A 25,953-nucleotide genomic window follows, 5' to 3' on the forward strand; every position below is an offset into this window, starting at 1 on the left:
TGTACTGTGGCTTTCTGTATCTGGCAGACATCCACCCACCTGACCACTTTGCCTCTAACAGCGTCTCCTCCTGGGCCCAGTCAATGGAAGGACAGATATTCATCCCCAAGGTACTCATGTCTGTCACCCACCTTGAAAGAGCACTTTTGGGTATCTACGTAATTAGTATAATTACAACATGGTTACATCTTGATCTCCCTTCTTCCCACCCCTTCATTCGTTTTAACACAAGCCTTCGCACAACCCCAGCTGGCCACAAACTCACCGTGTAGCCAACATGTGATATCCCTAAACTCTCTGATCCTTTAAACGCCATCTCCAAGTACTGGGGTTACAGGTGTGTATCATCCTGTGCAGTTAAATCTGCATTTTCTATTTCACTCACTGGGCTGAAGTCTGGCAGGGCGTACTCTATATATACTCTACATATACTTTGTGTAGTTGGCATTGTTGAAAGGAGTCACAGGTTTGCTGGGACGCTGTCTGCCCATCACTCGGGATTATCGAAAGCCTTTGACGTCTTCTGAGATTGTTTTAGATATAAATGTCAATGACTGTCTGGCATCCACTAATCAATCCAAAACAAAAGACAAGTTGTTTTCTGTATTTCTTAATGGTTGAGGTTTTAACTTACCAATGAGACCACAAGGAAGGCCTGTACTCCTTTATGCAAACAGGATTCCAGGAGTCCAAGCACCACAGCCCTTCCCAGAGTCGGTGGGTTGTATTTTCTGTTTGGCTTGTCACCCGGTATTGGTCTTCCGTTCGGTGACTCCAAGTTAACGTTCATTTCTTCTCCTTGTCTTCTTCAAATTCCACACAGCTAGCTTCTGTGACCCATGAGAGTTCCTGCGTCTTACCTCTGTAGGAACAGATGAGGTGCCATATACCATTATGCCCAACTTCTCTTATGAGTTCACTGTTCTTTTTCCTACCTACATTCTTTCTTTGTTCTCACTTCTGTAGCTTACACAAAAGTCTCAGTTGTCTCAGCTTTGCAGCTAGAATAGCTCGACGTGGTCAGATCTGGAGATATGTTTGCCAGCCACCACAAAGGCTTTTAAAAAATTATCATTTAAAAAATTTTACGTCTGTGTGGGCACCAAATGCCTATATTGCCTGCAGAGACCAGAGACAACACTGTTTTGGAGTTAAGACCTTGGTGAGCTATCATGCTGGTGACTGAACCCAGGTCTTCTTCAAAAGCAGAAAGTACTCTTAACCACTAGCCTGCCTCTCCAGTCACACGAGGAGTCTTTTGGGGCACCTGTAAGAAATTAATGTGTAAGGGCCAAAGCTGGAGCTTTTTTTTAATTCAAGCAAGAGAAAGTTTGCAGTGCCCTGGGTACATCCTCCGCCCCTCCTCTTCTGCTGGATCCAGGACATGCAACAATGCCTGTGATGTGATGCCTGGCTGAGGAATCTCTGACTGGGCCCCTGTGTGAGCCTCCTTCTGCAAGGAGGATCATGATGGAAAAAGATGCTCTCTCTATTGGGGTGGCAGTGATGTTGGAGACCAGCGTGAAAGTCTGGGATTTCAAATTAATAAAAAGGGCAAACTCAACATGGACACTATCTCTCCAACTTGGCTCCACCGGAACCTGTTCCCTCCCTGCGTGTTTGAGCACCTTTCCCAGTTTTCTATTTTCCCTACATCTTGGCACTCACAGCAGGAGCTCATGGAATGTACCAGTCTCATCTCTTTCAGTCTCATCCCTTTCCTCTTTGCTAACACTGGTTACTGCTGCTGTGTTTCTTCACTTGGAAGTCATTTTGACTGTTTCAAAAGTGGCGTTTGTAAGGACAGAGAATGCTTTGTCGTGTCTCCTCTCGTGTTTGGGGAATTTGAGCCTGAAGCTCTAGGCTGACTCAATGAGGTGGGTCCTAAAGACTTTGCCTTATTGAGCCAGGAATGCAAAGAGGGTGGTCAGGAAGGAAGGCTGCCATTCTGCCCTTCCTCGATGTGACATAATTTTCTGCACAGTTCTCAACCCAGGGCTCCTGGTTTTCAACACTGGAGACATCTGGAGGTGAGATGTGGCTTTTTAAAGCATTGAGAAAGCCATTTAAAGAAGCTCAAGGGTGGAGAGTGTGAGACTGAGGGGATTTGTGTAGGACAAGAGAACCTCAAGCCAGCAGGGAGGGGCCATTCCTAGCAGCAGGGCCCTTTCTGATCCAATAAGCTGTTCACAAGAAGAGCCCTGGGTCCCCGAAGCCAGCCCAGCTGAATCAGTGAATTACAGACTAGAGAGAGACTTTATCTCAAAAGTAGAATAAAACAAGGAAATGAATGAATAAACGGTAGATGACATTTGAAGAATGACAATATAGACCTCTGACCTCCATGGAAGCACATATACATACACATGCATGAACACCCATGTACACACACACATACACACACACATACACACAGAGAGACATACACATAGGCATGAGCACCCATGTCCATACATGCACATGTGCACACACACATACACACACACACACACACACACACACACACACACACACACATACACACATGCATAGAGGCAGGGGAATCAAGAGTTTGAGGCTGGAGTGAACTATCTATAAAGAGAGACCCTATATAATGTCCTTCCTTCAAAATGAATAAACTTAGAATATATTAGAGGCCTAGAGATGGCTCAGAAGCTAAGAGCATTTGTTCTCACTGAGGACCAGGATTTTGTTCCCAGCACACATATCAAGATGCTCGTAAGCATCCAGTAACCCCAGCTCCAGAGGATCCAGTGCCCTTTTCTAGCCTCTGCAAACACCAGATATATACACCCGCGCAAAACACTCAGACACATAAAATAAAAAAATAAATCATTTAAAAAAAGAATATATTAGATTAAGTGCAGTAAACCAGTCACAAAAGGATAAATGCTGAACGACCTAGGCTGGTGAAACTTGTAGATGGGGAGAAAAGGCTGGCGATGGCTGCCGGGGACTGGATGGCAGAAGCTGGGCGTGCTTAGTGGGTGAGGTGCTTAAAGTGAGGTGGGAAAGTTCTGAAGAGGATGGCAGTGAGGCCCCACAACAACACAGGTGTGTGAGATGCCACTAGGCTGTGTGACAGAAGGTGGCAGAACTGATCTATTTTGCTTCCTAGATTTTCGCACGATTCTTGAAATGGCTTATCTTGAAGCCAAACAGGCACTTGACAATTGTCTTCATCTGTGTACTGCTGCTGCGAGGAGACCCCGTGACCACAGTAACTCTTATAAAGGAAAGTATTTAATCAGACGTGGTTTAAGGTTCAGAGGCTTTATCCATAATCATCATGGCAGGGAGCGCACCGGCACACAGGCAGACATGGTCCTGAAACAGGGATCTGAGGGTTGGACATCCAGACCTGAGGCAGCAGGAAGAGAGAGAGTCTGGGCTTGGAATGGGCTTTTCTGAAACCTCAAACTCACCCTCAGTGTCACATTCATTCTCCAACAAAGCCATATCTCCCTCCTAAGCAGTGCCACTTCCTGAAGACTGTTCAAATATATGAGGTTATGGGAGCCATTCTTATTCAAACAACCACAAGAATTAATATAAATTTACAAGTAGATAAACATATACGAATTATATGTTTCTCCATTTGCAAGTGGGATGACCCAAAGGAGGGTTCTAGTGTCTTTATACCTGCATTTTTCTGGCTTTATCATTCTGAACATCTGCTAGTATTGTGGAGTTGTTTTAAAACTAAGTAAAAGTATGTTTGGAACATCAGGTACTTAAGGAATACTAATTATTATTCATGAAGTAGAAAAACAAGCTGCTGGATTCTGTGTATATAATACCATCGTTTATGTCTGTGGAAAGACTCTGAGAACATACATGCCCCACCCCCTTTTCTCACTCACACATCCATCATGCATGCAGCAAATGGCTTCAGCATTCCAGACATTGTGCTGAGGACTGGACAGACAGCAGCCTGGAGCTTAGGGCAAGCAATGTTCCCGATGGGGTGTTCCAGTACAGAGGTCATAGCAAAGCTCTCTGAGTAGGTGCTAATTCTGAGTGGGTTGTAACAGAACACAAAAAGAGCCTGCCACGCAAAGACACAAGAATTCCAAGTCAGCAGACGCAACAAGAAAGGTCCCCGAGGCTCAGGAAAATAGTGAAGAAAGACTGGGGTACACACAGACAATTCTAGAAAGATGGGAAAGAAACTGTCTTGGTAGAGGTTTCATTGGGAATGGTCCCCAGGGAAGGAGCTGAGGACATGGAGAGAAGAAAAAAAAATTTTTTTTCAAAATGATTATTATATTTTATTTATATATGTATTCACTCCCTCCCTCTGTCTCTGTCTCTGTCTCTTTCTGTCTCTGTCAGTCTGTCTGTCTGTCTTTCTCTCTCTCTCTCTCTCTCTCTCTCTCTCTCTCTCTCTCTCTGTGTGTGTGTGTGTGTGTGTGTGTGTGTGTGTATGTGTGTGTGTTTGTGTGTGTGTGTGTGTGTGTGTGTGTGTGTGTATAGGCACGTGCACACTACAACACAGCTTGCAAGAGTCGGTTCTCGATTTCCTAGGAATTGAACTTAGGTAGTCAGTTTCGGTGACAAGCAGCTTTACCCACTAAGCCACATAGCTAGTCCAGGAATTTTACTTTTCACCCCATTTCCTTCTTTCCTGTTTGAATTATTTACCATAAGTCTGTATTTACTGTTAGAAATTTCTGGTTAATAAAAAGAAGGAGATTTTAATGATTAATAGTAAGGAATCTAATAATGTCACATTTCAAGAATCAGTGGGTCTCACCTCTCTGGTTACTTTTCACATGGCAAGACCCATGAATAAGGACATGGCTGCACTGGTCTGATGGTGGGACAGCCAGTCTTTATCTATTCAGCCACCATTTATGCTGGTTTCTCCTGGCTCTCCTCAGTGAAACCCCTGACCTCTCTCTTTCACTAGAACTATATTTAACTTAAAAGACCTTTCAAATCTGTGTGATTCCTCCTTTTTGGTCACACCTGACAGACAATCACAAGCAGGACTGGGATGCAGATAGAGACCTGCGACCTCAGAGGAACAAATCAAACATCATGCACAGGAGACACACCCTGGGGCTATGGGGCATACCTGCTTTACACCCCAATAGCTCTGCTGGGCTTTCCTTGTCAGGGAGGAATAAAACATGACTTGTTAAATCTCCCAAAAGACAGAGAACTTAGTCTTTTATCTTAGAGGACCCTTAAGGGTTAAGACTGCTTAGACTCAGACCTTTGGGTCAAGACAACTGATATTTTCTTGTTCTTTTTTCCCCCCTCTTTTTGAGAGAGGATTTCCTTTAGCTCAAGGTGGCCTCAAAATCACTCTGTAGCTGAGGATGACCTTGATGTTTTGATCATCTGTCTACCACCTGAGTGCCAGGGTTGTAGACATGTGTTTGCATGTTCCTAGGCATTGAACAGCATGGTCTCATGCGTTTGGCCAAGCACTCTACTGACTGAGCTATGTCTGTGACACCGGATGATGGACAGTTCTGGAAACTATCCCCAAGGACAGTGCGGCATAGCTGTGTCTTAGGAGCACCTTGTAGGACGCACGTCTGGAGAGCAGTGTATCCAGTCCTCTGCGTGCTGGGGTCAGAAAGGAGGAAAGCACTGTCTCCTCTGTTCTTGACTGGTAGGGGTTCACATAGTCCCCAGCTACATGCCACATCGCTCCTGCCTAGCCTGCATTTCTAGGTATTATGGTGACTGTTTCCAAAAGGAAAAAATAAACAGTCATTGGAAACTGTGCTGGTCTCAGGCCATATATGAGCCTCAGGTTTATCCTCTTCCTGGCCTTGGCACTAACCTCCCTCTAAGAGTGGTGTGTCACGATTCCTCCTCACCTAGACAGCTGCACACAGGGCAGAACACAACTTCGAATCCTTTTAATCCCACAGGACCCCATTCCGGGAAGGCTTCCTCTCTCCCACCACTTCAGAAGGCCCGCTCTTTGTCATCAGTGAGGGGCATGTGCTGAACATCGGTCATAGTCAGATGATACTGTCACTTCCTTCTACACTGCTTCACACTGAGTCCCCTTCACAAGCCTCTCAGAGAGATGCTGTCATCCTGGTGTATGGATGAGGAAACTGAGGCAACCCCGCTGAGAGGTTAGCTTGGTGATGGATCCTGTCTCTCTCAGCTTCCAATTCTGCTTTCCTGTCCCCATTGTCTTCCTGCAGCCTCCAGCTGGGAAGCACGTGGGCAGATGTTTGAAGAATGACTGAAGGGGGGGAGCCAGGCTTTATGAACTTCAGACTGTGAACTCTCAAGGAAGAGTGAGTCAGGCGACCACATTCCTGGCATACCTTCAGGAGGTTCCATGACCTCAGACAATAAGAACCTGAGGCACAATGTCCTTGGGAGGCCTCCCACGAGGAAGAATGACCTGGAGCATCTGCCTCTCTGATTCTTCCTGATTCTGGACTCTGTTCTGCTTGGGGCTCCACCTTGTCAGACCCCCTAGGCCCACCTAAACAGCCTCCTTGTTTCTGATAAGTTGCCCCCACCCTCCAATACCTGAAATGCCTTTCCCTGGGCCAAGCTCAGCTTGTCCTTTAAAGCACTGTGGATATGTAACTTCCTCTGGTTCCTCCAGAAGGAAGCAGGGTCCCTGAACGCTAGGTTCCATGTGACTCTCTTTGGCCATGCCTCCCATTGCCAAACGCTTGGGCCCTGGGGAACACTTGATTTCAGTAAGCTGGACTACACATGCTTCAACCCTTTGAGACTCAAAACAGCTCCACCATGGAGGAGGAGCAGCCCAGTGCCAGAGATGGAGGTACTGGTCATCTCTCTGGCCTCTGCCCTGCCCCGGAAGGACAAGAACCATTAACCCAAGGCATCCTTCTCAGTGCGTAGTAGGCCTGGGTATATTAGTAGATTCAAATATGTCAGACAAGGTTTTCTCCATGGTTCCCAGTTCTCATCATTCTTTCCTCAGCAACTGGGTGAAGATGAGAGAAAGAGAGAGAGAGAGAGAGAGAGATAAAGGAACTTGCCCCAGGTACCATAGTGTAGCTAGAACAGCCTGAGACAGTCACTCAGACCTGGTTGCTTCACCAGTTCAGAAACATGCCTGTTTGGATTAGAATTGATATAAGCTCTGTGCTCATCTCTCCGTGATACCTTCTATGTCCTTCTATTTGTAGCCTATGTCGGGCACCCTGGTCATGTCAACCCACTCTCTGAGTCACCTTCACAGGTCACGAAGAGGCTGGGCTGGAGACAAGGCCATAACTCCTGCTCACTTCTATTGTCCTGTGTCGACAGCACACACACTGCCCCATGACCAATGGGACTTGCCCTAGTCTCCATTTCCCCAAGTGAGAGTTGCCTCCCAGGAGTTTCGCCCTCCCAGGAAGTAGGAGGAGCGTGGGCTGGTGCAGGTGCACAGGCCACAGGAGCCACTGGGGAAGGTGGACTGCTGTTACCTACTGCATCTGAAATCTGTTGGCGCTCTTTGCCCACAGTCCCCACCCCCACCCTTGTCACGCTGGGTGGGGGCCTCTTCCTTACTCTTGCTAACAGGTAGGAGCCACCTGAGGAAGCTTGGCCCTACTAAGGCAGAGCTGCCCTGGCTCCTGAGTAGCACCTGGCCGATCCTTTCTGCAGCCCTGCGGTAGTTAATGATCTCCCCTGGGCAGAAGAGTCCTTTAATAATTTACCAGAGTAGATAAAGAAAAACGCATAGCTCTCCGCATGGACTCCAGTTACACTGGTGACCCAGACTAAGACTGGCTTCAAGTTCAAACTCCCTTTTTAAATGGAAAGCATTCCCTGTAGCTGTGTGCATAAAGGCCTGCTGGAACCTTCTCTGGGTCTCTGAACAGCCCAGCCCTGTTATGTGAGCAACACTAGGGCACCTTCCTTACTCAGGGGGACCAGCTACGGAAAGTGGAAGAAACAAAACTGCCCCAGGACACAATGAGATTTAGACATTTGAAGAATTCGGAGAATCAAAACTTATCTTCCGGCTCCTCCATTAGAATTCTTTCAATACCTTTTGCAAAGAGAGTCATTACAAGTTTGAAACAAAAGAGCGGATCCCGAGGACAACTGGGAAGGCTTGGAAAGTGGTGACTGCGGTTGAACTGCTTTTCGCGTGCTGTGAGGCTCTGAGAAGTTTATGAGGTTCTAAGAAGCTCACTTTCCCTGCCTGTAAACTGGAAATAATGTCTGTATGAGTCCTATATGAATCATAGTTATGTAAAGGATAATCAGAAACAGGGAGATAACAAAGGCTGTGTCTTCATTCCCACAGCACCAGCACCACCATTATCTGTATCACTGGAAGTGCCCATCTCCACAAAGCTTTGGATTTTATAAAGACACAGTTGTTTTTCCTCTGGAACACATAACAATGCAATGAGGTAAAAATAAGCCAGTAGTCCTGGCCTATTATCTCAGCTACTGCAGAGACTGAGGCAGGAAGACTGCCTAGAGTGGCCTGCCTAAGCTAAAGTGAATTCCAAACCAGCCTGGGCACCGTACTAATGCTCAGGCTAGAGGTGAAAACTCAGGACTGGAGTTTGGTTCTCAGCACCAATATTAGTCAGCTCACCATTGTCTGTTACTCTAGCTCTAGGGGGATTTGACTCCTCTGGTCTCTGTAGGTACCTATATTCACACGCACAGACACTCCCCCACTACACACACATTATTAAAAACAAAAATAAATCCTTAAAAAAAAGGAAAAAAAAAAGCCAGACTCAGGCTTAAGGTTATATAGCAGAGTTCTTATCTGGCTCTTCTTCGGGAGGCCCTAGGTGTAATCCCCAGTGCCAACTAATTAATAAATCAGGAAACAACTAATAAAGGAAGACGCGGGCCTTCCTGGAACAATGAGCAACCTCCCCAAGTGACCTTGAGAAGTTTCCTCCCACATCTCTTGGTTTTGACCCTGAGTGGTGGTTTTGTTCCTTGAGGCACTAGTAAGCGCAAGGCAATTGGTGCTTAGTGGGCCTCTTGTGCTGGGCTTTGTTCTGTTTGAACACTCTATCTTAGAAGCCAGCTCTCTGCCATAAAGAAGCTTAGGCTAGGCTGGGCATGGTGATGCTTGCCTTTAATCCCAGAACTTCTGTGGGAGACACAGGCAGACAGATTCAAAGCCAGCCCGGTATATTATAACAAGTTCCAGGTCAGCCAGGGTTTCGGACTGAGGCCGTGTCCCAAAACTAACAAAAAGAAGCTCAGGCAACATGCAATGAAGAGAAGCTGTGAGAACAAAGACCACAGAAGAGCGGAAGAGATGCTCTAGCTCCGCCAAGCCAGAGCTGAGTGAGTCTCCTCACCGCTGAACCTCTTCAGTCAAGACAATAAGGCAAATCAGTCACTGGAAGCCACAAAATTTTGGAGGGGTTGGCTAAGCGTCAAGCCCTACATTTGCATTCAAAAGTCAACTGCATCACCGGAAACAACCATCTCCATTAGAAGGCCATGCTAGAAACCCTGGGGCAGTTAGCCACTTGACTGATACTCTGCTAAGAAATTCAAACCAGATGCAGTGTGCTTCCCTCTAAACAAATACACTTTCTGATTGACAGTTCAGTGATTGAGCACCTGCTGGTTACCGGGTTTGGGGGATAGAGGCTAGGGTTACCCAGACAGTGAAAGCCCAATTTTCCTATTGCATGCTGTATGTACCTTGGATGTCAGAACAGAGGCCTGTGCTTTTACACCAGGGCACGTGGGACCCGAGAATAAGTGCTTGTGGTTCCGGTGGGAAGAAAGATGTGCTCATGGAGTGAAATCTTAAGAGCCTCGAGAGAGCTGGGAACTTGCTGCACCCATCAGAGACTATCAGGGGGCCACCTAGCTCTCTGATTTGTAAAGTGACTGTGATAAATGGAGGGGGGTGGGTCTAAGAGCAAGCACGCTAGGAAAGGAGACCTGAAGACCAGATGGCAGGAGGGATAGTTACAGTCGTGTGTTTATCCCAGGAGGAGGAACAAAAGAAGGGGGCAGCAGAGGTCCTGATAGAGAGGGAGCACGTCCGAGTGCGCGCACCTCCAAGATGGCAGCGGAGAGATTAGGCTCATCCCATGGGCCATCAGGAGGAGAACCGTGACCAGACACTGAAGCTCAAGGAAGAGTGGTGCCGACTTCCAAAGCCAAGGGCCTGGGCATTCTCCTGCCGAGGAAGTGGGAAAGGGATCCTGAAATCAGCATCAGCGGAGCCAAGGATTACTTTCCCAAGCACAGGGTCACATGATTCATCCGGGGGCAGGCGGGAGGGGGGGGAGACAGAGACAGAGGACAACATCAGGTGTTCCTTATCAAGCACTGAGCACTTTTTTTCCCGGATCTATGATTGGCCTGGAATTCACCAGGTAGACAAGGCTGGAACCAATTTGCAAAGGATCGACTGTCTTTTTCATCAGCACTGAGACTATGTGTGTGAGCCATCACGCGCAGCTCTTTACCCGGTTTCGAGAGATCAATCTCCTGTCTCCGTGGTGGCACAGCAAGCTCGATCTCCACAGTTACCCCTGGGTTTTAGTCGTACAAGTATGACCGATGAGACATGCTGACTGCTCACTGGGAGAATTCTCCATGGCTGATGACAATGCTCCACTCTAATTCTCAGAACTGAACCCGGAGCAGCTGGGGGACCAGGGATGCTGAGGAGCCAGGGATGCTGGGGGACCAGGAATGAGGAGGACCAGGGATGCTGGGGGACCAGGGATGCTGGGGGACCAGGGATGCTGTGGGACCAGGAATGAGGAGGACCAGTGATGTTGGGGGACCAGGGATGCTGGGGGACCAGGAATGAGGAGGACCAGGGATGCTGGGGGACCAGGAATGCTGGGGGACCAGGGATGCTGAGGGACCAGGGATGCTGAAGGACTAGGGATGCGAGACTAAGTAAATTCAAGGAAGTCAGCACATGTTTCAGTTAGACAACGCAGCCCTGCCCAGAAACCCTGTGCTCCTCTCTGATATCCTCCTCAGCCTTTCACCCTCTGACCCACAAAGCAACACAGTCTTTACTTTGGGAACTGATTCCTGCCAGGGGAAGTGCGTGTGTGTGTGTGTGTGTGTGTGTGTGTGTGTGTGTGGTACAACTTTACCAATACCCTGGAGGCTAGAGAGAACAGCCCAGGCTCACAGTTTGTGGAGTGCAGACCTCAGAGGTCAAATGAGGACTTTGCAGAGATAGATCTTACAAGGATGGCCCAGATAAGAAAAGTGTTTCACCTCTCTGCCAGAGGCTCAGGACGAAAGCCAGGGGGCACTGGGAGACATTGGCAGCTCCTTACTCCCTAGGTACGGGATGCTTAGCACATCTATGCCTTCTCACACAGAAAGCCACCGTCTCAATGAGCCTTCCTCACTTGGCCTTTTCCTCCAAGACTCGGCCTTTACATCTCACCCCAAATAGAAACTGGAACTACCCTGGAACAGAAAGCCTCACGGAGACATCAAACCCTGTGGCACAGGAAATGTGTGACTGCGTGGTGAGTGCCTCAAGGCCAGAACTGAGTCTTTTTCACCTCCTTACTCCTTAAAGAGGTGCTTCTGAACCCATGAGCCTCCCTGTTCAGGCCACATGGAGCCCTCTCCTGTCACAGTAGCACACGCACTTACAACTATACTGTCACTGTGGCCCATCTCCTGAAGGCTGGAGCAAAATTCTGGCCGGAGATATAGCTTCTTCCTAAAGGAGGTGAAACAAAACAAGTGTGGTTTGCATTTGCTTCTCTTCACAGTGCAGAAGCCAGGGCACCTGGGAAAGGAGTGTGGTTAACTGGGAAAGGGGTATGGTTAACTGGGAAAGGGGTATGGTTAACTGGGAAAGGAGTGTGGTTAACTGGGAAAGGGGTATGGTTAACTGGGGCCTGAGCAAACCATGGCTCTGGGGGGGGGGGGGTAGGCTGGTCATGGCCGGAGCTTTCCAAGCTACTGACTTCAGCACAAAGCTCTACTGTGGGGAAACTCAATATCAGGGGGTGCCTTGTGCTACAGGGAACAAGATACACACAGAGTTATGCGCAAGATGGACCTGGTAATGGTTCTTGACTAGACAGAAGAACTGGCCTGCAGTGTCCTGAACATCGCCAGCTCCCACGGTGCACTGAAACTGTTTCTTATTTTCAGGAGCTTGATATTGCACACCAGTTTTCAGAAGAAACATAGATAGGGCCCCAGGGAGCCGAGCATGGAAATAGGTCTGGCTACAGCTGCCCAGGCCTTAAAGTGAGTAGGCTTCGAGCTGCTCCACAGTTTGTTAGAGCCATGGTGTGACGTCCTCCCCCAGTGCCTCTGTCTGGTCTGGACACCAGGAGCTTAGAGGGGTTTTGATGTTATACTCGGTGTCACAGGAAGAGCAAGGGCCACTCAAGTCCTTCCTGCTCCTCCATGAGCAGCTTGGGGAGAAGGTGGGGATTATACTGACTCTCGGTGTCACATGACTCGATGTCATATGACTCTTGACACACCAAATCTGTTTCGGGCCTGCTCGGAACTTGTAATCAAGAGACCCAAGCCTCTATGCCTCACTGCTGATGGAAGTGTCTCTAAGTCTACCAGGCCTAAAACCAGATCTTATTGTGGGTAGCATGTTTAGAATTCCTTTTAACCTTTCTTCCTTCCTTTTTTCCTTCCTTTCTTTCTTTTCTTTTCTTTTTCCTTTTTTTTTTTTTTTTTGAGGCAGAGTCTCATATATCCCAGTTGTCCTTGACCTATAATTGGGAATCATTCTGAATTCTCGCTCACCCCAGCCTCTACCACCCAAGTGCTAGGACCACAGGCAAGCATTACCACACCCCATTCATGAGACTTGAGCCTAGGACTTCTCACACGCTAGACAAGCTCTGTACCAACAGAGCTCTCTGCCAGGCTTTCCTCGGTGGCACATAAACTGATGACAGAGCTCTCTGCAGTCCAAGCATCACATGGCTGTCTCAGGCCCATGAACCGCAAAGTAGTAACTTAATGATACAGGAATCCAGGTAAAACTGGGAGAGACACGTGATCCCATGATAGAGTACCATGTTGTGTTCACTTTGAAAGGATGTATGTCCTAAACTTAAAATAAGGCCCTTTCTCTTCATCAAAGGAGCTGGAGTGGACTCGCCTGAGCCTCTCTTCTGTGTAGTCCAGGTCTGATTGGCCTGGGAGGAAGTCCTTTGAGGCCAGGGCATCCACCATTGATGTTGACTCTCTGACTACATGGAAGGGTCCTTATTCTTGTACTCTCCATCTCTTCCCCCCCCCCCCGTGTGTGTGTGTGTGTGTGTGTGTGTGTGTGTGTGTGTAAGCGCACACACAGAGGGACAGACACAGGCATATTGATTTATGTAAATGTGAACAGGTATGTAGATATATGCAAATGAGACCAGGAGTTGATGTGTGTGTACACACACAGAGGGACAGACACAGGCATATTGATATATGTAAATGAGGTACAGGTGTGCATATATATATACAAATGAGAGCATTTCTGTGATTGGGGCCAGGAGTTGATTACAGGAAGAGTGCAATGTGACTGCTAATCCTGGCTTCTTGGCCAAAATTCAGGAGGAAAAGGAACGTCTAACATCTACTGTTACCGGGGATTTCTTCTCTTTCTGTTTTGGGATAAATTCTTCCTCACCCCAAACATCAGACACTCCAGTTGCTCAAACTGAAACACTGCCATGTCCTACTTACGTAACTGAGTGCCAGGGGCCTTGGCTTTTGATTTACAGCAGCATGGAGACAATACACAGCTTCAGGGCCAGGCCTAAGGTGACTGTCAGGGGTGAAAACCCTTCCAAGGACCGCTTGCTCATACCAGACAGCAGCAGAGGTTTGCAGCGCGTGTGTTGACACAGTGAGGTGGTCCAAGGTTTTAACTCTCGCTGCTGCTGCTGTAACTACTACTACTGCAGTGCTTTATTTAAAACCGGGTCTTGCCCTGTAGCCGGAGCTGGCTTGAAATTCACTCTGTAGACTAGGCTGCCCCCAAGCCTGTAGTGATTTTCTTGCCTCGGTCTCCCGAGTCCAGGCACTGCAAGTGTGTACCAGCATGGCTAAACTTTACTTATTTCTTTTACTCTTTTTTTTCATTTACCAGCAGCTAAGTGAGATAGTCACTTTGGATACTTACACCCAACCATTGGACTGAAGTCGGGGACCCCCTATGGTTGAATTAGGGGAAGAAGCTGAAGGGGAGGGCTTCAGAAGACCAGCATTCTCAAATAACCAGACCCCTGGAGCTCCCAGAGACTGACTGAGTCAACAACCAAGAGCATACCTGGGCCAAGGCCCCTGGCACATTTATAGAAAAGTCTGCTGGGTCTGGCCTCAGTGGGTGAAGATGCACTTAATTCTGGAGACATTTGAGACCCCAGGGAGGGGGGAAGCCTGGTGTTGGGAGGAGCACCCTCTCAGAGGCGAGGGGAGGAGGAATGGGATGAGGAACTGTGGTAAGGGAGGGATGACTAAAGTGTAAATACATAAAATAACTTCAACATTTTTATATTTATTTGTTCTATTTTATGTGTATGAATGTTTGGCCTGCATGTATGCGCACACACCAACCACACGTATGCCTGATGTCTGCAGAGGTCAGCAGAGGTTGTTTAACCCCTTGGAAGTGGAATTATAAATAGTTGCAAACCACCATGGGTACAGAGAACTGAACCCAGATCCTCTGGAAGAGCGATAAGTGCTCTTAACCGCAGAGTCCCGTCTCTAGGCCCAAGTCGCCAGTCGGTTATTAATGTGGCACAGCACATAAAGGTTATGAGTTTCTTTGCAGTTCTTGCTTGATCACAGATAGTCACTGGATCGCTGTGACCTCTTCAATGTCCAGTGGGGTTGGGAGGGGACTGCAGTAGTTCTTCTTTATCTGGAGGAATGGCTTAAGCTTAAGAAGCTGCCTGAGCTCCCCTGTTGGCATGCCACATTACTGCAGGCTTGGAGTTCGGAACATGACAGCCCCACACGAACGTGAACACACGTGAACACACATGAACACATGTAAACATGGGATGATAAGGAGATAAGCCATCCTATTACATATTTACTGTAACAGTCCTTCAACATGTGTCACAGGGGGAGAGTCTCTGCTTCTATACAAGAGCTCTGGTACTGTCATCATGCAGGGGAAATATTTATGCACGTGACAGTCTTTGCCATATGTGACATCTTTCAGACCAGTGAACATTAGTGTTTCCTTGCTTGCCAACCATGTCTAGTCGGCCCATAGGCTGTCATGTGCTTTATATTCAGGAGATGAATGAAAGAATCAAGTTCACATTGGATATTTCTTTCTTTTCTTTCTTTCTTTTTTTTTAATTATTGGATGTTTTATGTATTTACATTTCAAATGTTATTCCCTTTCCCGGTTTCCCCTCTGGAACTTTCTATCCCACCCCACCCTACCCCACCCCCAGCTTCTATGAGGTTGCTTCTCCACCCACCCACTTCTTGTTACAAAGCTCTTTTTTTTTTTCTTGGTCCATTCATTCCTATCTAACAGTACTTCCTTCCCCTTTGAAGATGCTCTTCCATAAGCATTCAGAGAAAGACAGAGTGTGGAGGGGGGAGGAAGGGAAAAGGGAAGGGGAGAGGAATAGGGATATTTTATTTGCAAGTAAAAGATGCCTCACCAAAATATTTAATAATAAGGGGTTTGTTGTCACACTCAACCAGAGGGTCACTGGGTGACTCAGCAGCTTGAGCTCCTTCAAGTGCAGAGAGGCTCCTTACTGCTGAGCTGTCATTCTCCTGGGGCACAAAGGGGGATGTGTCCAGCAGGGAAGAGAACTTCCTCTCCTTCACTTTCATTATCAGGGATATTCTCTGGAGCATCCCCTCCCCTCCACGACTTTCTTTCAGTAGTCTTGATAAGATTACATCATGGTGATCTAAGGCAGTCCTGATGCAATTCTTAAGGGTGAGGGTGGAGATGGGATTTCCTTCCTAAAACTTGTGGAAAGCAGAAAAATCAATCAAAATTGAGCCTGTGCTGGCTCAGCAGGGACTCAGGGACACAAGGTGTGGCTGTTGGGTGGGCACCTAATAGTAGCTATCACGCCAAATACTGAAATATAATTTTGTCACATCACTGATAGAACGAAGGCCTGTGAAGCTATTGCAAAGACTTGCTGAGTTATGGGATGCACAGTAAATGTAAGTACCATCTATTCTTTTGAATTGATGGTTTACTTTTTATCAGTGAACTCCAAATCCCAGAATATGCGCTACCTACCTAATACTGGCTGGCTGTTCTTTTGTGTGAGTGCATCTCTTTCCCTCTCTTTCTCTCTCTTTCTCTTTCTCTCTCTCTCTCTCTCTCTCTCTCTCTCTCTCTCTCTCTCTCTCTCTCTCTCTCTCTGTGTGTGTGTGTGTGTGTGTGTGTGTGCATGTGTGTGTGTGCGAGCATGCTTGAGTGAGAGAGAGAGAGAGAGACAGAGACAGAGACAGAGAGAGACAGAGTACTAAGAATTTTCTCTGACATTCAGTCTTTCTTATCATAAGGAATTTGTCTCTGTATGCCTTCCTTTTATAAAGGCAAAATAGCAACAAGAAATCCCAAACATTGCAAAACATTTTAAATGGCCAAGTATCGTCTTAAATGCAAGAGGTCAGCTAAAGACATGGGCTCCTTTCCAAGAACAAACTAAATTTGGAATATAGGAGGGGCCTTTCAGAAAGCCTTTCCCAGGAGCCTGAACTTTAAATTCCTGTTACGGGTGAGTGCCTTTACTTTAGCAAATCTCCTGAATATATAGAATTGTTCCCCATTTGCTGGGGAAAGGTGAGATGCTTGGATTGAGCTGACTCAATTTTAGGAAGCCCATTGATGGAAACCTTCCATAGAGCCAGCCACAAAATACCCAGAACCTGTATCATGGCCAGACTTCTGTGTAACCCAAGTGCCTTCCTGTGCCCTGGTTGCCTCTGTCTGGGGCAAGCTCAGACAATAAATCCTCTGAGGTCTACCTTTTCTTCTGCTGCTGCCTGACCAGCCACTAACTGAAGTAGTTACATAGGCCGGTTCTCAGTCGATTGGGAGTTTCCTGAACACATCTGAAAAAAGTACGTATTTATTTGAGAGTAGAATCCAGAGCTGTTTCTTTAAAACTCCCAAAACTCGCCCTACCAAGTTATCTGCAGCAGCTCTTCCCTCATACCTAAGAGCCTCTTCGGTTACTATAAAAATAGGCGGTTAAATTCAGCTTGCCTTCGTTCAGGATGCGCTGTATATCTTTGATTAGTTTATCCGGTGTCAGTTGGAAAATGTGACATGGTTTTATAAATGGAGTAGGTGTGCACTTCTCTACAAAAATACACAGGCTGGAATTGTAGGAGGAGGCAGGGGTGGGACACAAGGAGGTGATTTAAAGCAACCCCCATTCTTTCTCCCGTTAAAACAGTGTTAACAAGGTGGAAATTGCTTCCTCGCCCCCCAAGCACTTGCTTGGAGAAAGGGATGATCTAGACTAGGCTCTGCTAAGAATGAGCCTGGATTTCTAATTAGCTCTCCTTGCCTTTGGCCCTCCTGGAGCTGGAGTTCCAAGGAGCTGGGAGCTGCCCTTTGTGGGTGCTGGGAACTGAGCTCCCGGCTTCTGGGAGAGCAGGGCATGCTTTCAGCAACCTGGCATGGTTTTTTTCAGGGAAGACAAAGGTCAGTAACAAGGGTGGCTGGTGACAACAGGGCATAACCAGACCCACGTGCCAAGCGAGACACCGAGCCTTATTCCAAGAGCAATGTGACACCATTGGGTCCTTTAAGCCACAGCTGGCATGCCCTGGTTTGTGTCTGGAGCACAATTATATGTTTTGCTTGTCCGTTGTTAGCCACACCCAAAACTCCCTACCTTAAAACCGCCGCTCTAGGTTGCTCCCTTTCCGCTGGTCAGGGATAGTGGGAAGGAGTCTAGCAGTTTATGTCTGATTCACAAGCTATCAGGTGACATAACCCAGGGAAAAGGGCTCATTTTCTACATCGTTCATGCGTGCACAGACATGTTGCCCACATGCTTCTCGATCTTTCTCTTTCTCATGCCAACTCACTCTCGAGGACCAAGTCATGGAGTTCTGGGCTTCGCGTAGTCCACCGGTCTCGGAGGAGTGGACCTCCTCTTCCTGGACCCTCGTCTGTAAGAGAGAGCACGTGACAGACATGAAGGGAGGGTAGGGGACACCACTGCAGCCACCTCTGAGAGACACAGTTGCCAGTGAGGAGGCCACCCGACATGCTTGGGTGTGCGTGTTTGCACAGAAAAGAATGGGGTCGACTCAGAAGAGAGTATGTGGAAACTGCAACACTTTAAAAATAATGCATTGGAGGATTTGTGAACGGAGTTGCGTTTCGTAAGATTCCGTAGATGGTATCACTACCTGTGAAATTGTCACAGATGCCCGATTGCAGGACACAGACATCATTGTGCTCTAAAAGTGTGCTTTGATTGAAACCAGCCCTTAGGACAGTAAAGCTCATAGGCATGGATTTCAGAGGAATTCTGTGCGGGCAAAGTACGGACTTGTATCCTCCGTGCCTCATGAACTAAGAGCGTGGTAAGGAAGGTTCTGGCAACGTATTTTCAAAGGCTTCATGGAGGTGTGTGCATTCAACCATAGGGAAGTCTGGCAGCCTTGACTTTAGACCCATGTGCTCTAAGGCAACAGCTTAGGAGGCATAAGAAGAATGCACCAAAGAGAGAATTTGATAATTCTCTGGCCCTTTTTAATTTTCAACAAAAATGCCTAAAGCTTGGGGCTATGGAGATTGCTCAGAACTTAAACGCACTTAGCAGTCTTATAGAGGACCAGGGTTTCTTCCTTAACACCCAAATGTCTGCTCACGACTATCTGTGGCTCCAGTTCCAGAGGACCGAATGCATGGAGCGTACACATGCTTGCCTGCAGACAAAACTCACATACACATAAAATAAAAAAAAGTCTTTAAAAAGAATTCTGGAAGCTGACTCCTCATTTTCTCTCGGTTAAGAAACTTGAAAGCTTGTAAGCTAAGGGCGGAGCTGGTGCCATGAAAGCAGGCGTCTGAGTCTGGTAAGGCAGTCTCTCTCTGCCCGGCCCACAGCTTTTCTGTCCTCTGGCTGTGTTGGTAATAACCTATGCTGCTTAATACTCAACGGACTTCCCAATAGTGCCAGAAACCTAGAAGACATTGTGAACAGATCAGATATGTCCTCACTACTGGAAAAAATAAGCCCAAAACACATTTTTCTAATTTTGACTTAGTTGTGTCTCTTTGGGAAATGGCTAGTGCATAGCATTCACATGAGGCAGCACCCCAGCAAGACCACGGAGTAGGCTGCTGAGTGTCTCACAGAATATTCCTTAAAATTCACAGAATGCCTAAGACTCTAAGGTCATTCTATAGCACGCTGGTCTTCAGTGTACCAAAACCCATCCCAGACTCGCTAAGCTGGGATAGAGAGCCATGAGGGGTTGTTATTGTGGTTGCTGGTATACAGTTGCTACTCCATACATGACGATGAATGTTGACACAGTCGACTTCCACGCCACTTATGTAAAGATGGTGGCTTTTGTTTTCACAATAATGGAACTAAACAAGATGCACTCCAGGTGTAGTTGATCTTGTACAGTCTGAATACTGTAATTTCATTCTTGGCTACTTTTAAGTTCTTCAATGCTTTCTGTATTTAATCTATACTTCTGTGATAAGTTTCTGTCCAAATAAATGGGTATAAATTGTGTTTACTTATCACTGTGGAACTGAGCGTTCTTGTCACTGTCGCTGTAAGTTCTTGGAGATCAATGACCTTTCAAAGAGCCACTGTTTTTCTCAGCTACATTGTCCCTCATTCAGGACACTTTGCACAAACACTGTCTTTTTACACATGCAGTGGATCGACACAGATCCACATAGCATTATTCTATGCTCTCTGCGTAGATAGGAGGAGTTTGTGGGCTCCCTGGATGCAAGGCAGCCTCTCAGGATTCATGCTGGGGATATTGCTTATGGGTTCCGACATCTTTCCACCAGAACTGCCCCCACAAAATCCTCGGGCCTTCATCATCTTTCACAGGTTAATATCACACACTGACAAGCCTAACTGCATCCACCAGGCCAAGTGGTGTGCAAATCCCAAATACCTTAAACCTCCGGTGCCTTGGGTGAGAAAAACTGACCGTTCTGAAGCTACGATTTGCAGTATTACTGTCAAGATTAGACAAGACTTGTGATTAGAGATTATCCTGGCCATTCATCTGGCAAGGTCTAAGACAGATGCTGAGAAAGTTGTTTTGTTTTGTTTTGTTGTCTTTATTAAATCATCAGTATTAATCCATCTTTCTAGAAAACTCCCTTATACAATCCCAAGAGCTTTCTCCCTTCCCCCCTCCTTAAAGCACTTTCTCTTATGTGTTAAGATCCAAGTGCAGACTGCAATATCTCACTGTGGGTTTGAATGGGAGCCAGGACTGCTAGTGAAAGGACAATTTCTCCTATAAAAGGTTTATTGTCAGCGCGTTCAAAAGATGTAGATTTTTCTAACACAGGCTACTGGCTTTTTTTTTCCACACACATTAATGCAGCTGTCTCTACCTCTCCTAGACCCACAGTCAGCCCCTTTCTTTCAGGAATGCTCCGTGTCTAGGCTTTGACCTCTGGATAGCCCACTCTATCTAAATGTTCCCTCGGCCATCAATATGATGCATACTATTAAAAGGAAGGGGACGGGCCGCCCTGGCCTTTCAGCAACTGGAAAGCACTTGAAATTCCTCACATTCTTTAGCATTTGTCACCAGTGTTTACCTAATCACTGGCTTATTAGGATTAACACAAGTCCGCCTCAGCTCACCTATTAACAAACCAGCAACCCAATAGGTCCCAAGAATTTCCCCCCTCTTCTGATACTAGCCAATGGTGAGATACTAAAGCAGCTTCCCTAATTTTTAGATAGGCTTCAACCATGCAGCTATGATCAAAAGTTATTAAAAGGCTCCCCAACCTCTGATTGACATACAGAGTCACCCTGAACTAACATAAGAAACAACCGCCACATTTGTTCACACACTTAGGCTTTCATTTCAGTTCTTGTAAAAATAAGTCAATGTTTTAAGTTAACAAACTAAATTTCAGCTTCCTTTTTATGCTTCATAAATGCCCCTGTTCAGTACTCTACTCTCCAAACTGATGGCTTATATGCCACCATTGTTCCTTAAAGGTTTGCAACAGCAGCCACTGTCCTGACAGTTCACAGTTACCCAAGTAGGATCCCTAGAGTAGTTCTTGACACATAGTAGGCCCTCAGGAAAAAAAAAATCCTATTGGAATGATTGACCAGAACAATTGTTTCTGATAACTTGGATGGATTCTAAACATACTGAACAACATACACTCAGGTATTAGGTAAATATTTCTTTATTAAATGATTAATTTTATAAATAAATTCTCTTCATTGATATAAAATTAAAATCATTTACAAATTATTCCAGTATTACATTTTCCCCTCCCTCCCCAAAAGCTACACTTTGATAAATAAAAACATTCAATCTTAAAACACCTGGTTTCTGTTTGCAGTTTGGAGTGCAGGTAGCTGCCTTGAGAACACTCACGGAGTGTCCCTCCCTCCATCGGGAAGGCCTTTCAGCTCTTCTGTCAAAGGACAAGCAGGGTTTTCACTTGGCCCAACTAATCTTACTTTATCTCTATTACAATTGTGGAACCAAGAAGGAAAATAAAAAAGACTTGGAGCAAAAGAAAATAAAAAACACTTAGCAAACAATTTACAAACAGAAAACAGAACGTCATCCGAAAACACGCTCCAATATGGAGCAATGACCGGGACTCCAGTACTATGAAGCGAAGTATTCTCCAACTGCGGCTGCTTTGCTGTCCGTCCACATCAGCCCCGAGGCAGTTTTGAAATACCTTAATGCTACTCAATAATGAGCAAGGCACCATTCACCCACCGTCCACCGCGTCTCCAGGATGTTTCCACTTCTCTGTCCAACCCACATTAGGAACCCAGGAGACATTTAGTCCCTGAACTTGTGGATGTCATTGAATAGACTGTAGAGGCGAAACGATGCCTCGTTGGGATGCGGGCAGTTGTAGTTACATTTGCAGGACTGAATCATCATGACGTTCTTGGAAAACATCTCTCCATCTTCGCAGCGGAACCGCATCTTCACAGTTCTGGTCTGCAGAGGTGTGCAGCACCGGCCGTCTACGCAGGAGCCGCAGTATTTGGGCCGGTATTTCTTCACACTGGCGCATCCTGCATAAGTAAATCTGACTGGTTCCGGGGATTTCTTGGTCTTGCTGCATTTTTTGCCCTTCTGGAAGAACAAAAGGAAGTCAAGAATGAGATTGGTTGGGGTTTTGCTGAAGGTGTACATTTAACCACTGCAAATAGTCTTGGGACTTCTCTCTTTCCTGAACAGAGGCTCATATCCCACCCACCTGTGGGGTCCGGGTCAAGCCCTGAAACTTACTTTTAGGCTGCTGTACACGGGTTGTCCACAAGGACGCACTTCACAGATCCGGGTCTCTTTCACCAAGCGGCACTCTGGGTTGTCATTGGTAACTCGTGTGGATATGCCTGTTCCGCAACTCTTCGAGCACTGGGACCAGGACGTGGTCTGAACGATGCATTTCTGCCCGTGGGCATGCAGGGGGTTGTAAAGGACTCGCGGTTCCGTGCCAAAGACTGGAAAGATAAAGGAAATAGAAGACCTCTTAGACCCGTGTGGACACACACTGGTTCCTACAAAGTTGCAGACCAAGAAAGCAATGTCTGCAGTGTCGTAAAGACTGCGATCCACTTACCAGGAAGCCTCTTTAGTGAGCCGCCTTTTCCAACTGCGATTAACTCGTTGTTTCTTGTTAACTCCACCTCTGAGGCATCGAATCCAAGGAGGTCGTCCTGGTCGTCCAGGGAGTCCTTAATACTTTCTTCATCACAGACCCATTCCTCACAGCACTGCCCGCTGACTTTCACCAGCCGGGGGTTGGGACAGCCCAGATTGGGGAGGGACAGTTCTTGGGGACACAGAGGAATGCAGCCCACGGCGCCATCAATACATGTGCACTGATGTTTACAGTTGGGCTGAAAGCTTTCCCCGTTCTGGTAGATTCTGGAGTTATATTCACAGGGTCTGCCTTCTGACTGAGCTGTAAGGACGACCGAAAGAGAGAGGAGAAGGTTAAGATTCGCCGCCACAGGCTGAAACTCATACATATTTTCCGCCGTTCAATTCAATGTATGGTAAAGTTCCCTACAGTTCCCCCGAGACTCCAGAGCTGAACAATAAGTTAGTCAGGAATCACTTTTCCGTATGCGCTTTTCGCTGGGCCCAGACGCTCTGAATTGCATTCCAGACTGCTGAAATCATGTGTCTCTCTGCCAAGCCACCATCAACAAAGCGTCACCATACATGGTCTCAAAATTACCAAACTTCTGGACTATGGGGACTATTATTTTTTTTAAAGGGGCCAAACCACAAGCCTCTTACCTCTGCAGATCCCTTTCAGAGCGGTGGAGCTGGCGCCAAAATTGCATTCCAGCCCCTTGGTGTGGTCGCAGGGCTGCGATTTGCTGCAGTCCTCGTTGAGTTGCTTAGCGCAGACTTTACAGCAGCCACAGCCGTCCCGGACTAACCCGACTCCCGGGGCGCACTTGGGCGCCTCCAGAGGGCAGTGGCAGGCGGCAGGGCAGGTGGAGAGTGCCTGCAAGAGGGAGAAGAAGCGCGTGAGACTGTTGCATTGCTCCGGGGAGGCACCTAAGCTACCCTGAGTGGAGGTCTGGCCGTGGGGCTCCGTCCACCAAGAGTGTCTCTATCGCGTCCCGCCAGCCCGCCCACCCCGGCGGCTGAGCCCCAGGAAGAGGCCCCCTGGACGCGTCGTCCGAGCGTAAAGCAACAGCTCCCCCGGAACTTTTCAGTCTAACTTTCCCGGCAGTGAGAGATCGGGGCCCGGGGAAAGGGATCGGAGAGGACGGACGGGGAAGCCGTGGTTTTAAAGAAGAAGAAGGAAAAAAAAAAAAAATGTCCAACTCACCAGCCTGGTCAAGTGGAGAAGGGTGACGGCGACAGCGAGCGCCTTGGCGGTGCTGGAGTTCATTGTGGCGCGCAGGAGGAGCCGGGGCGAGCGCGGCGACACGGAAGGCAACGAGCGGGCGAGCAGCGGGATCGACTGCGCCCGGAGTGCGGTGAGGCCGAGGTGGCGGGTGTCCTCTCGAGGTGCTGGCGGAGGAGGCGCAGAAGTAGCAGCAGCTTCTCTGTGGCGCTCTCGCTCACGGTCTGCCCCGGCGCCGGGAGCCCGCCCTTTATAATGCCTGCCTAGGCGCCGCGTGTTGCAGTGACGTATGCTCTGTCTGCGCGTTCCAGAATTCTCAAACATCTCAGGAATGTTGGTTGGCGCGGGCTGCTGCCAAGCACCTCCCCTGGCTCCGTTGCACCTTCCACCACCCCCCCTTCTCAGATCCATCAGAGGGGGGGGAGTTCGTTTTTTTCCACTTTAAATAACAACTTCCTTTGGGGAGGGCGGGATGCTTAGGGCGCGAGGGTGATGATTTTGATTGAAGAGGGTATATCGTGAGTGTGTTGCGGGGAGGGGGGGGCGTGGTGTATGTATTTGGTGGGAGCACTTCAGATCTGTGCCTAGACTTGGGTGGGCGGGAGGACCTGAGATGGAGGAACAAAAGTGGTTTTGTTTGATGAAACCGAGAAAGCAGCGAGCTGCTTGCTTGTTTACAACCAAGGTGAGAGTAAAGTTATCTACTGAGAGGCCAAAGGGGAGGGGGAGTTGATTTCTAAGCCAGGGATCTATTTGTGGACTTCAAAGAGGCATGCTCGGATCAAGTCCCAAAGCTTTGGCATGATGTTTATTAGCCAAGAAAAGTGTATTGCAAATTAATACTCGGAATGGTATTTATGAATGGGGGGAGCTTCTCTCTTTGCTGGCAAATTTCCAGCCAGAGGTCTTCCCTCATCCCTCCCCCTCTTTTTTTTTTTTTTTTTTGGTATGCTGTACTTGTTTGTTTTTGGAGGTTCCCATTTTTAGTTCCAGCCCACTGCCTGCATTGGAAATCCAAGAGGAAACGAGTGTAGAGTTCTCCCGGAGCCTGACGTCCACTTCCTCACGGATGCAGGAGGCCTGGGCAAACCTCCTGGCCTCTCTCCCCCGACTGGCGGCAGTGGAAACTAAACAGCCAAACCAGAAGAGGAGGAGACCACCGCGGAGTGAATTGTCTAGAACTCATCAGACGCAAAAGCTGCCAGGACAAAACAGATTCCAACAGGACCATTGTGCCCTTCGGATAGCTGGAAAAAGACTCGGTGTGTTTGCAGACCCCTCCCCCCAACCTCTCCCCCTTGTATCTCTCTCTCTCTCTCTCTCTCTCTCTCTCTCTCTCTCTCTCTCTCTCTCTCTCTCTCTCTCGCGCTCTCTCTCTCTCTCTCTCTCCCTCTCTCTCTCTGTCTGTGTGTATGCCTCCTTGTCTGTGTCTATGCTTGTGTGTCTCTGTCTCTGTATCTCTCTCTCTCTCTCTCTCTCTCTCTCTGTGTGTGTGTGTGTGTGTGTGTGAGAGAGAGAGAGAGAGAGAGAGAGAGAGAGAGAGAGAGAGACAGACAGACAGACAGACAGACAGAGAGACACAGAGAGAGACAGAGCTTGTGTGTCTCAGTAGCGTCTGTGTGTTTAACTCCTTTGTTTTGGATCATTTGGAAGCCTTCCATTTCAAAGGAAGTGCAATGGCTCTCTCTCCAAGTTCCGAGACTTGAGGGATTCACAGGGCAACACTGTAATAAAGCATGTTACATTTTAAGATCTTATTAGACACACAACTGAAGAGCCCCTACAAGACCCTCTTCAGTATTACTAGTGTCACTGATAAACTTCAGAAGTTTCAGAATCTATCTTATGTAATTTTAAAAGGAAATGGTACTAGATTTCCCTTACCCCTTTAATGTTCTGGGATAGCTTTTTTTCATTTTTAACATTTAAGGTCTCTCTGCCTTTGCAGCTTA

The 25,953-nt window shown here is 47.4% G+C and overlaps 1 protein-coding gene across 2 annotated transcripts; it reads right to left on the minus strand.

Annotated features, from left to right (window-relative positions):
• Nucleotides 1–21,346: 21,346 nt before the first annotated feature.
• On the minus strand, nt 21,347–24,212 carry CCN1 (cellular communication network factor 1). 2 transcript variants are annotated; one of them, XM_080915595.1, is made up of 5 exons: nt 23,984–24,212; nt 23,440–23,653; nt 22,754–23,098; nt 22,416–22,634; nt 21,347–22,260 (listed from the first exon to the last, which is right to left on the minus strand). In XM_080915595.1, the coding sequence occupies exons 1-5, from the start codon at nt 24,044–24,046 to the stop codon at nt 22,040–22,042; spliced, it is 1,062 nt and encodes a 353-aa protein (XP_080771721.1). In that variant the 5' UTR covers nt 24,047–24,212; the 3' UTR covers nt 21,347–22,039. The 2 variants fall into 2 exon arrangements, with proteins under 2 accessions (XP_080771721.1, XP_080771720.1); XM_080915594.1 differs by having other exon boundaries at nt 21,352–22,263; nt 22,420–22,634.
• Between the last annotated feature and the right edge of the window lie 1,741 nt (nt 24,213–25,953).

Source organism: Micromys minutus (genome assembly GCF_963924665.1).
Source record: "Micromys minutus genome assembly, chromosome: 4".
Lineage (NCBI taxonomy): Eukaryota > Metazoa > Chordata > Mammalia > Rodentia > Muridae > Micromys > Micromys minutus.

Bases quoted from the DNA above. Each gene is read 5' to 3' on its own strand.
- CCN1 (XM_080915594.1), bottom strand. From the start codon at position 24,046: ATGAACTCCAGCACCGCCAAGGCGCTCGCTGTCGCCGTCACCCTTCTC. The intron at 23,099-23,439 runs GTAAGAGGCTTG...TCGTCCTTACAG, and splicing joins TCTGAAAGGGATCTGCAGAG to CTCAGTCAGAAGGCAGACCC. The intron at 22,635-22,753 runs GTAAGTGGATCG...TTATCTTTCCAG, and splicing joins CTCACTAAAGAGGCTTCCTG to TCTTTGGCACGGAACCGCGA.